We start from the raw sequence: 12,484 nt of genomic DNA, 5'->3' as shown, positions 1-12,484 counted from the left end.
GTTGGCATGTTATTCCCTTGGCAGCTACATGGCGTCTCCCTGACTCTGCCTACTCTTTCTCTATATCTCTGTTCGGATTTCCCATGTGGCTTTACTCTAAGCCATTGGCCAGAACAGCTTTATTCATCAACCAATAAAAGCAACACATATACAGAAGGACCTCCCACATCACGTATTTGAGAATGGCCTTGATTTATTTCTCTGCATTCTGAAACCTCCTGGTCTACTGAGTTCCTTTGTTTGCTTCATGCTTATGGTTCAAGATGGGAGTTCTTTGCTTCCTGTTCCTGCCATCCCGCCCTCTGAACTGTAAGCCTAAATAAAGTCTTCCGTAAGTTGCCTTGGTCGTGGTGTGTATCACAGCAACAGCAAAGTGACTAAGACAACCACTGTCCCTAGTTTATGCGGCGCTGGGGATCGAACCCAGGGCTTTGTGCATGCTAGGCAAGCACTCTACCAACTGAGCCACATCCCAGCCCCTGAAGAATCTTGGTGTACCACCTATAACCTTTCCCCTATTCTTGCTTGAAGACAACACCTCCCTCCTGTTCAGTCTTCTCGCTCAGACACATAAAAACATACCTTCCTCCTGTTCAGTTTTCTTGCTCAGACACATGTGCCCTTTTCCCTTGCATCTTCAAATGCCCACTTCTCCAGCTCTGACTGTATAGGCTGCTCTCTGCCTTCATTGAACACTTTGCCTTGAGCGTCCTCAAGCCACGCCGTCTGCTTCCTCACCATGATTTAGCCACACTCTGTAGCCTCTCCTCTTACGGCTCTGGAAAACTGCTCTCCCCCCATTCTTTCTCAAGGCTCAAGCCAACAGGCTGTTCTTGGTCCTGCCCGTTTCCTCCTCCCAGAACTTAGAAATTGGACCCCGAGGCTTTCTGGAGAGCAGCATTAAGCTCGCCAGGTCCCTTCTACATGTTTCCCCTGGTTCTGGATAGAAACCTTATTTCTCTCTGTGCTCGCTATGCAGTTTTTCAGTAGAGAGGCACTAAAAGAATTGGTTGTCACTGGAGATGGCTGTGTAACTGAGAGATTGACTGTGAGCTTCTCTCATCAGTTAATCTCTTTCTAACCTAGAGGTCCTAGAACACCACCGGACCAAAGAGAAACCAAACCGCAGATTCCTAATATGAAAATAATCATTAGGTTAACTCGAACATTACAGTTTTGAACATGGAACATTTTTTCCAAATGGCTGGATTAGCAAGGTTGAGAGGCCTATGCCTATGATCTCAGCTACTCGAGAGGCTAAGGTAGGAGGATCACAAGTTTGAGGCCTGCCCAGGCTACCAAGTCAGTTCAAGGCCAGCCTAGTGACTTAGTAAGACTCTGTCTCAAAATGAAAGAAGTAAAAAGAGGGTTGAGGATACAGCTCTGTGGAAGAGTGCTGGCCTGGAACTGAACAACAGAACTGGATGGTTGCCAAAGCCTGAAACAGTAGGGGCATGCTAAGCTTGCTCCGAGGATCCCAAGCCTGCGGAGACACTCTCATCCAATAGTGACCCTGTTGGAGGTATCCGCCCCTGAACACTTGGCTCCCATCACCCAACTTCCTTGCTCAACACCTTCTCCCCTCTCTGCTTAGGGTGCTCCTTCCTTAGTGGACAGTCTCTGACTTCCCATAGCTCCAGCTTTCCCCCACACAAATTCCCACTTGGGAAATCATCAAACAAACACTCCCGCTTCTGTTTTTGAAGTTTGTTAACAATTTCCTAATTGTTTAACTTTGGGGAAATTTGCCTTGTTGCCCTAATTAAAATTCAACACTCCTTGAGGACGGGGACATCCTCATGCTCCTTTTAGACACATGCACAAACCCCAGGGCATCTCTCTGGGCTTGTTAGATGACCGCCTGAGAGCTGAGAGGCAAAAATCTGATCGTATTATTACTTATGCTACTGTACATTGGCGATCAAAGACAAACAAGGGCCCCTCTTCACCACATGGGGCCCCGGAACTGAACTCAGGTCATCATGCTTGGTCTCATGGTGCCTTCATCCTCTAAGCCATCTCACTGGCCTTTCCAGTTTTGTTTTTTCCTGTTTTTTGTTTTTTTTTTCGAGACAGTGTTTCTCTGTGTAGCTTTGGAGCATGTCCTAGAATTTGCTCTGTAGGCCAGACTGGCCTCGAACTCACAGAGATCCGCCTGTCTCTGCCTCCCGAGTGCTGGGATTAAAGGCGTGCGCCACCACCGCCCAGCCAGCTTTGTTTTGTAATATGGAGAAGGAATAAAGGACTGGGAAAGAAAAACGGCAAAGGAAAACCTGGTAGAATATGTGAAAGCTCCTCTCTCCCGGGTTCCTCATCACCACTCTGGACTTTTCCAGAAGGAAGTTGGAGATCTTGCCACCATCTGGTTCCCCACCTGGACTGAACTGGATTTCAAAGTATTTTCCCTGCAAGAGAATTAGCAATTTCCTTTAGTACTTGGTAAACAAAAACACAGACTTGGAATACAGGGCATAATTCAAGGAAATTCATTAATGGAGGGCATTCTGGATTAGCCCAGCTCTGAGCTAGACTTCCTTACTTTAAACCAAACAATGCCCTGGCGCTTGCCAGTCACACGGTTCTGCATTCGCAGGATTAATCCCATGGCCAGACTAAATAAGGAGAACTTGTAACACACTCATTGTCTCCCCATCTGTGTCTGAAGACAGAGACCTGCACAGTACCCAGGTTGCCACATTGTTCTTCTAGAAGAATGTATCTTCAGTCCATAGGACCTTGGTTATTATCAAATTCTCTATTATGCTTGCCTGACCAAGATACAGAAAATTGCATATGGCTTTAAACCTACATTTCCTAATAATTAGTGAGAGTATCACTTGATACTATTGGGCATGTGTGTGTGTGTGTGTGTGTGTGTGTGAGAGAGAGAGAGAGAGAGAGAGAGAGAGAGAGAGAGAGATTGATTGATTTCCCCTCTTCAATGTCATTATTGAAGACACAGAGAAAAAAAATTATACTTCCTTCTTCTCTCTCTATTAGGGCTACATGATTATAAATGCTGGGCTCTTGCTTTCTAAAGGCTAACTGAGTTATACTCTCAGAATAATAATAATAAAAAAAAACTTGTAACAGGAGAAGGCAAGGGAAGTCATAACGATGTTTTCCCTGCTCTCTAAGGAAGGCGAGTATGGGCAGGTAGCTAAAGGGTTAAAGTTGACAGTGTCTATTTTTATAAGGCATGTTAAGAATGATAATTAGAGGAAAAAGGTCATGTGGAAAATTCATTCACAGCGTGTTTCTTCTGTCATTACCTAGAAAGGTCAGAATAGAACATCCCAACTATGAAAGATAAAACAAGCGAGAATAAGAGCAGACAATGAAGGGCGTGACGCGGGTTTTGTAGATGGCTGTCGGAGAATGACAATGACTGCCAGAGACCATCGGGAGACTTCTCTAGGAAATAAGACATTCCTTCCTGAATAAAGGCCAATGCCAGCATGGTGAACTACACCTGCAATTCCAGCACATGGGGGAGGGGGCAGAGATGGGTCTCCTAGATGACATAAGAAATTTAAGGCTAGCCTGGGCTATGTAAGAGACTGTCTTAAAAGAAAAATACTTAAATAAAAAAATTAAGTAAAGGCTTTTTTTAAAGTGAGAAAGAAACTGTTTTTCTTTGAAAGTCCCACCCACTGCTTGTCTTGAAACCAGCCCACCATCAGCCTTACAGATGGCTCCTGCCTGGGTGCCAGACAGGCTGTGTGGTTGAAAGAGCATGCTAAATCTCCAGGCATCTGTATCTGGTTTCTAAAGAACCTTTTGGCCTTTTGGAATGGTCACATTTCCATACCCTCCTGCCAACAACTCTGGACAGATACATTGAAAGCATTCACAGCACTGCAAGGGGGACCTTGTCCTAGCTCTGGGGACACAGTTAGGAGGCACTGGGGCCGGGGGCTCTTCATTCTATGAGCATACAAAAGAAAGCAGATTCAGAAATCCAGGAGGTGGGGTAGGGAGAGGACGAGAGGGGAGGAAAGGTCTCTCAGGTGCTCCCTTAGCCCAGTGTCCGCTCCATTCAGACCTAGCTCAGAGGAGCAAAGTCTCTGCAAACAGGTCCGGGTCTGCAGAACATGGGAAGTACTCCAGCGACTGGAATCGGGATACTTACGAATCGGCTGGAGTTGTTGTTGCGCACCGTCTTGGCGTTCCCAAAGGCCTCGAGGAGGGGGTTAGACTGCAGGATGATGTCCTTGACATGCTGTAGCAGGGGACAGGAGGGAGTTAGGAAGACAATGGATGCTCATCATATGATATCAAACTCAACTTTCCCCAAAGTCCTGCTTTCTGAATATCGTAAGGTAAGAGGCCCCGGTCCATATGTCCTGGAGAGTTTCTGGAGAATTCAATGTGGTTTTGCTTTGTATTATAGAGACAGGTTTTTACTATGAAGCCCTGGTTGGCTTTGGATCTCACTATGTAGACAGATTGGCCTTAAACTCACAGAGATAGATCTGCTTCTGCCTCCTGAGTGCTGGGATTGAAGATGTACATTTCTATGCCCAGCTGTTTTGTCTGTTTTGTTTGAAACAGAGTGACATGTAGCTCAGGCTAGCCCCAACCCTGATATGTATCTGAAGATAACTTTGAACTCCAGATCCTCCTGCCTCTACATGCCAAGTGCTAAGACTACAGGCATGTGCCACCACATGCATTTTACACAGTACTCAGGATCAAACCCAGGGCTCTGTGCCAGCTAATCAAGTACTCTGCCACCCGAGCCGCCTCTCCCGTTGATATTTTATTAATGCATTCTTGCAGGGCTGCAGGATCCTACTTATGTGAATAGTTTGAAGCAGCATCCCAAAGCTGAGGTGCCACCAGGAGCCCAGAGCCCATACAGTCTGGGACTGGTTTTCCACGCTGCTTGCCGTGACCCTCTCCTGCACTCCTGGGTACAGTTGGTGATCACAGTGGGGAAGAAGTCTCCTCACCGCTGCATCTTCCCCAAGTGCTCCACTCGCCACACTGAGAGGCAAGACTTAGCTAGATGGCAAGGAATCAGTTTCTCCTTCCTAAACATCCACAGAAACACAATCTTGTGGTGTCTCAAACTCTAAATCTGCACAAGTGCACCTTGTTAAAATGCAGAGGTTACTTTAATAGGTCTGGGGCAGGGCCTAGGAAACTGCATTTCAAAGCAATCCCTGCTCACAGGGAGCTTGCTGCCAAGCCTGGGTCTGATCCTCAGGACCCACACAGTGGTTAACGGACACCCTTAAAGCAGGCCTGGCGTCACTGCTTCTTCTAGCATGGACTCACACTCAGGTCAGCCAGGGGCAACATCAGATCGTGTGACACAGCTCCTGGCCAACAACAGGGGAAGAATTTAGTGTGAACACTCCAGTCCTACGCCAGACTTAGAAGTGTGCAAAACCCATCACAGACATGAGGCTTCTCAGCTGATAGGACCCGGCACTGGGGAGGGCTTTTGACAGTGACTCACTCCTTGTACATCTAATTATTCCCATGCTATGGTTAAATGTGTTCCAGAAATAACAAGTCTCCTGGCTTGTGCTCTTGAGCTACTGACTAATTTGAAGCCAAGAGTTCTGGATCAATGTCCTCAAAGGAAAACAGGAAGAGAAAAATCAACATTAACCGTCTGCAGCTTGGCCACTGGGTCACAGGCTACAGCAAACGGGACTAGATGAAGGTACTAAAACTGGCTATGGGTCAAGCCTATGTCCTCCTATGGTACCCTTAAACATCCCAGAAGAGAGAATGCCACAAAGTTTGGGAGGGAGCATCCCACTCCACACAGGGAGTGGCAGTCACTAGATAGAGCCAAGGCAAACTCTGGGTGGTCCCACTATCCGGTCAGTTCCAGACATAGCAGACTAAGCTGCCTCCTCCTTTACAAGCCAGGGCTGTATATAAACTTTGCATTACTTTGTAAAGTAAATTTGGAATGTGTGAATCTTTATTATTCCTTTTAATCTTTTGTTTGCAGGCTAGATGTGCTATACCACTTAATGACACTCAGTTTCTCTTTGGGAGATATAGAAAGAAAAGATCTGGAAGCTTCTCCCTTTAAAAAATATAGCCTTATTTATTATTATTATTATTATTATTATTATTATTATTATTCTTTTTGGCTGCAATGTTGGGATGAAACATTCTGAACAATTGATTCAGACATGCTAGGCATGCATTCTTTCTCTCCTCCATTTATTATTATTATTATTATTATTATTATTATTATTATTATTATTATATTTTTCAATACAGCGTTTCTCTGTGTAATAGCTCCAGTTGTCCTATATCTCACTTTGTAGACCAGGTTGGCTTCGAACTCACAGAGATCTGCCTGCCTCTGCCTCTCCAAGTGCTATGATTAAAGGCGTGTGCTACCAATGCCCAGCTTCCTTTTATTACATTTTAAAAGATGGTTTCATATAGCCCAGACTGGCCCTGACCATAGGACCCTGAACCCTCCATTTGCTTGCCTCCATTTCCCTAGAGCTAGGATTACATGCGTGTAGCCACCACATGTAGTTTATGCAGGGTTGGGGAATGAAACTTAGGGCCTTGTGCAAGTGAGGGAAGTCCTCTTGCAACAAGCTTAACACTGAGCTACATGCCTAGCTCAAGAGTGGGATTTGGGCTATAGCTCAGCTGCTCAAGTGAAGCCTGGGTTTCCATCCCCAGCACCAAATAACCTGGACAGGATGATGCGTTCTTATAGCCCCAGAGGTAGAGGCAGGGGCTTCAGAAGTTTAAGGCTGTCTTTGACAATTAGTAAGAATCTTACCTCAAAACACAATAACAACAACATGTTAGAACTGCTGTGTGAGACAGGGCCTGTCTGCACCTTCCTAGATTTTGCTGAGACACCCTCATTGGCCTGTGCTATTTTATGCTCCTATTAGTAACAAAAGTGACTGTGCCCCAACATTTTCTTTTTAACCAGCAACGTTTATATGAACTACAGGAGTTCTGACAATGTGGTAATAATGACGATGATAATGGTTTCTTGTTTGTTTTCTTGCTTTGTTGAGAAAGATTCATACAGCCTAGTCTAGCCTCGCTAGCCTTGAACTTCTGCTCTTCCTGTTTCCAGCATCTTTGTGCCTGACGCGTGTGGTGCTGGGAACAGAGTTCAGGACTTTGTACACCCACGTGAGCATTCTACTGGCTGAGCTAGATCCGCAGCAGATCCCAGTTCTGCTGTAGTTTTAATAAAATGTCTCTTATTTTCATGCCCGATGAATAACTTATACTTCCTTTCATCTGAGCTATCTTTCATGCCTCTTATTCTCCATTTGAACAGTGGCCCCTTTTGATTAATTTCTAAGAGCTCATTATCTATTAGACATGTCACTCTGAAAACATACAATTTCTTTGTACATTTCCTGTACCTTGGTTACCCAAGCTGCGCTCTATAAAAATAATTTCTTTACAAAGCTACGAATAGATCAGAGGTGTGTGTCACCATTCCCGGCTACAGATGGAGCCCCCGACCACAGCCCAGCCTCACCTGGACCTTGGGGCCTCCTCCGGACACTCTGGAGACATAGCTCATGATGTACTTGGCAGCTACTGTCTTCCCAGCGCCGCTCTCCCCACTGAGGAAAGAAAGACAAACACCATGAAGTGGTCCCTGCCAGCTCCTTCATCCACATCGCCAACAAATGAATAAATCACAGAGGAACTAGGAAGAACGATAATCAGGTGGGGGCAGGGACCAGCATGATGCTAGTTGAGAAATGTGGGTCACTCCTCTGACTCAGGCGAGCGTGGCATAGACTGAGCCTTTACCATTGCCTTCATGCACAGGGCAGGCAAATGAGTTTTCTTTTCTTTTTAAAATGATTTATTTATTTTCATTTTTATGTGTTTGACCCGTGTGTATGTCTGTGTGAGTGTGTTGGATCCTCTGGAACTGGAGTTAGAGACAGCTGTGAGCTACCATGTGGGTGTTGAGAATTGAACCCATGTCCTCTGAAAGAGCAGCCAGTGCTCTTAACCACTGAGGCCATCTCTTCAATCCCTAGTCGAGTTTTTTAATTGTCTAATCACAGAAGGCATGATTAGGAAACTATAAGTATCAGAAGGATGGAATTTTCCAGAAATTACAAGTAACATCCACACACATTTTTGTAAATGGAAGAAAGGAGGCTATGAAGCAATTTCGCCTCACATATTTAACTCTAATTAAAGACAAAAGAGTTCCAAAAGTGGTTTTGTGAAGGACTAGGGGTATAGCGCAAAGGTAAGTTTCACTAGATGCATGAGCCCCAAGGTTCAATTTCAAGCACAGAAAGCCCCATTTTTCAAAATATTAGCAGAGATTTTGGTCAGGGAAAGGTGACAATGGGAGAGCTGTAATTTCAGAGAGTTCTTTTCTAACCCTGTTGTCAGGCTGTGTTATTTTGTTTATATTTTACATATACATAAATATGCATGCATCTAAACATATATAAACGTATATATAAATATTTATACATATGAATATATACATATATATGTGCAAAAATGGGCACTGAGGCTTCAGACTCTGCCTTGATGTAATGCAAGCTTCCTTATTTTGGAAGCACTAAAATTAAATGATGAGGCAATATTAATCACATCCTGTGAAACAAAGGCTAGCTTCCGCTGGGTGGCCTGAGTGCACAGCAATAGCCTTTTGTTAATAGTCTGTTTTCCAAAAATCCCCATTCTTCCCTCAAAATCCCCCTGAATTCATAATGACCTCAATTCAAAACACGCTCGACTCCTTCAGAAGTCTCATCTTTCTGTGTGAAGCCTTGGTGTTGCCAAAATAGAGTTTGTTAAAGCAACCCACATCTAGAAAAGGACCCAGTATGAAAACTGTAGTTTGCTCTAAGTTCAGAGTTTCAGACTTGTCCTTAGTAGTCAAGAAACTGGAGGTGCGCATCTCATGTCCTATGAAACTCCCACTAGTTGACATCAACAAATGTGGCCAGTTGTAGACCGCTATCCTCCCAGCTGCCATGGTCAGAGCAGCTGTGACCACTTACAAGAGCCTGTCTGTTAGTGTTGTTCCTGCAGAGGAGAGGCTGGGAGGGTCACTGGCTCCTCACCTGAATAGCAGGGAACCCTCTGGCAACTATCTCCGGGCCAGCTGTGTGTGTGTGATTTTGCCCCAGCTGCAGCTGGCTTCACAGACCTCTATTTTATGACTTACTTTATAAGCTGTAACAATATAAACACTGAAAAACTTTGGGAAAAGGAAGTGGAATGTTACAGAAACAATTAAGATAATTATGTAACAAGTACAGACCAGGCAGCTAGGACTCAATGGCAACAATGTATCTACAACAGGTATAAAAATAATACAGGAAAAAAAAAGTCAGGACAACTAGAAAAAATGGTCCTTGGTTCTAGTCTGCTCTCTGTTGCTGTGATACACCATGACAAAACACAATTCCGGGAGGATGGGGTTTATCTGGTTTCTAGCCGGTCATCAGCAAGGGACACCAACACAGGAACCTGGACACAGGAACTCAGAGACCATAGAGTAGTGCTATTTACTATCTTGCTCCCTAAGGCTTGCTCAGTTTGCTTTCTTATAAGCCCTAGAACGACCTGGACCCTCCCACATCAATCAAGAAAATGCCCCAGAGGCAGGTCTACAAACAATTAGACAATTCTTTTCTCTTTAAAATTTCATGGCACTGGGCATTGAACCCCGAGCTCCATGCATGCTAGGCAAGTAATGTACCACCGAGCTACAAATGCAGCCCTGATACTGATGCGATTTCTTCCTTAAAAAAAAAAAAAGTTATTTTATTTTTAACTATATGTGTGTGGTTGTGTATGGCTGTGCACGAGTGCAGTGTTTATGGTGGCCAGAAGGGGGCATCAAATTCCACTAAAGTTGGAGCTAATAGGCAGTTGAGAGTGGGTCACCCAATAGGATTGCTGGGAACTGAACTTGCGAGAATCGTACACACTCTTTACCATTTCTCAAGCCCCTGCGATTCTCTTAACGCCTGCATTCTTATTTTGTTTTTATAGTTCTATTGTCCTACTACTGATTGGATGGACTGACTGGCTATTGAGCTTCTGGGATCTGTTTTCCCCTGCCCCCTCCCAGTGCCTGGGTTATGGAGAGCTTACCACTCTGCCTGGCACTTACATTTTTTTGGTTATGAGATAGGAAATTAACTGTGTATTTTATATTTTTAATAACATCTTTTCACAAAAAAGGAAGGATCACATCACAATGATAATGCATATTCATCATTTTCATTACATCCCTATTCGACTTTTTATATATCACGATGACTAATCAGATTTCTGTAAGCTTAGATTTTTGTATTCAGAATTCCTTAGAATAAACTACCACAGAGAAAAACACAGCAAACTAGTAGACTTCTAACATAAAAGTCTAACTACCTATCCTTCTGCAATGCCTTTGTTTAATGGTGTGACCAGACATGAATTACTTTGTCTTTGAGATGGCTCAGTGGTTAAGAGGACTGGCTGTTCTTCCACAGGTCGTGAGTTCAATTCCCAGCAACCACAAGGTGGGTCACAACCATCTGTAATGAGATCTGGTGCCCTCTTCTGGTGTGTCAGCATACATGGAGGCAGAATGTTGTATACATAATAAGTAAATCTTTAAAAAAATGTTTTTAAAAGTGGGGCGGGTACGCTCATGCCAACGATGATATGTGGGGGGTGCTCATGCAACAGTGCACATGTGGGGGGTGCTCATGCCAACGGTGCAATGTGGGGGCGCTCATGACAACGGTGCACACGTGGGGTGCTCATGCCAACGGTGCACACGTGGGGCTCAGAAGTCAGGATGAGTTGAGGGAGAAGTGCTTGCCCTCGTGGGTCCTGGGGAATGAACTTAGGCTGCTGGACGAGAGACACTCTGTGTCCCAGACCCGATCAAGCACTGTATCTCATTGCGTGAAGCAAAAGAGCGGAATTATAATGGCGAAAGTAACTCTTTTCATCTATTAAGATAAGCATGTCACTTCCCAAAACAGGACATCCACATTCTCAGTAGCTGTGATTTTCTTTTCTAGGCAATCTAAAATAATTAGTTCTGGCTAAACATTGATCTGAATGCTCGTTTCTCGGTTTCAGTTCATAGGCACTTAAAGAAAAACTTTATTGATCACAGCCGGCAATTTACTCAGAATAATGGCACAATAATGGAATGTTCCATAATTATTGAAGTTTACAATATATATAACCACAATTGCACTGGCCTGCTCGGAGGGAAAAGCGCTGTCTAAAGTGATGGGACCATGAAGACGTGAGACATTGAACAGCAAACCCCAAACCACTCGCTGTGCGGCTCACAGCAAGCAGAGCGATTGGTTTTGCCTGTGTATACATACAGACAACCTTTCCTAATTCCATTGTTTTGTTTGACTTCTAGGGAAGAAGGGCAGAAAACGACACAGGTTCAGCTAGGCATGATGGTGTGCGCCTGTAATCTCAGCTCCCGGGCTGAGGCAGAAGGATCAAACTCTGTGACATACAGCAAGACTGCCTCAAAAACTAAGGGCGAGGGATGTAGGGGGAGTGCTCACTGCACATGCTGTCCTAGTCAGGGTTGCTATTACTATGGTGAAACATCATGACCAAAAGCACCGTGGGGAGGAAAGGGTGTATTTGGCTTATACCTTCCACATCATTGTTCATTACTGGAGGAAGTCAGGACAGGAACTCAAGCAGGGCAGGAGCCTGGAGTCAGGAGCAAAGGCCGTGCTGACCCATGATTTGCTCAGTCTGCTTTCTTAAAGAGCCTAGGACCGCCAGCCCAGGGTGGCCACACCCACAATGGGCTGTGCCCTCCCCCATCAAGCACTCCTAGGTGTTGCAGACTCAGACATCTTGACTACTGGAAGCTCCATCCTGGAGTAGGTACAGTTTCTCCAGGGGTGCTGTTTCCTTGCAGCTAACTGGATGAATGCAAACGAGGTGCATTTGCATCTGTTTGGGTTTCAGGAAAGGTAAGGAACAGCAACCCTGCAACTACTTCGTTCCCAGCACGCAGGGTTAGAAGCCCCTCTTCTTGTGGATGCGATGAGAAGGGCCGTGGCTCTAGTCTAAGATGAGTTGATGGCCTCCTGAGGAATCTTTTTTAAAAACACAGATTTAAAATAACATATTTTTATTTTTATTTGTGTGTGGGTACCACATGTGTACCGGTGCTGTGGAGACCAGCAGAGGGCATCAGACACCCTGAGCCACTTGATGTAGGGTCCTGGGAACTGACTGGGAGCCGGGCACGTGCTCTTGACTACTGAGCCACTTCTCCAGCTTCTGCCTGAGGCCTCAAAGCACGGAAGTTGTATTGACAACAGTGAGATGAGGGGAAGAGGGGTTTTGGGGGCTTGTGGAGTATGTATTAGAAAAACGTTTCTAAAACCAAATGGCAAATATTTATTTCTCATTGAGATAGGAAAAGTTAGCCAAGAAGGATGTGTGTGTACGCTGTACATGTGTGTGTGTGTATACACATATGTGTGTG

The 12,484-nt window shown here is 44.8% G+C and overlaps 1 protein-coding gene and 1 non-coding gene across 4 annotated transcripts in view; both read right to left on the bottom strand.

Annotated features, from left to right (window-relative positions):
• Positions 1–12,484, bottom strand: part of Myo1e (myosin IE) — a 188,605-nt gene that overhangs the window by 68,749 nt on the left and 107,372 nt on the right. For all 3 annotated transcript variants that reach the window (XM_050125645.1, XM_050125638.1, XM_050125653.1), the window contains exons 5-7: positions 7,502–7,589; positions 4,133–4,222; positions 2,274–2,405 (exon numbers count right to left, since the gene is read on the bottom strand). In XM_050125645.1, coding sequence (XP_049981602.1) covers positions 2,274–2,405; positions 4,133–4,222; positions 7,502–7,589 — 310 coding nt within the window. The remainder of the gene's footprint in view (positions 1–2,273; positions 2,406–4,132; positions 4,223–7,501; positions 7,590–12,484) is intronic.
• Positions 403–475, bottom strand: Trnaa-agc (transfer RNA alanine (anticodon AGC)). Its single transcript has one exon. It is a non-coding gene; the product is annotated as a tRNA-Ala (tRNA).

The sequence above is a fragment of the Alexandromys fortis genome, unplaced genomic scaffold (genome assembly GCF_014885135.2).
Source record: "Alexandromys fortis isolate MF-2015 unplaced genomic scaffold, M_Fortis_MF-2015_v1.1 scaffold_22, whole genome shotgun sequence".
In the NCBI taxonomy this organism is placed as follows: domain Eukaryota; kingdom Metazoa; phylum Chordata; class Mammalia; order Rodentia; family Cricetidae; genus Alexandromys; species Alexandromys fortis.
This window is presented reverse-complemented; position numbering and strand designations above follow the sequence as displayed.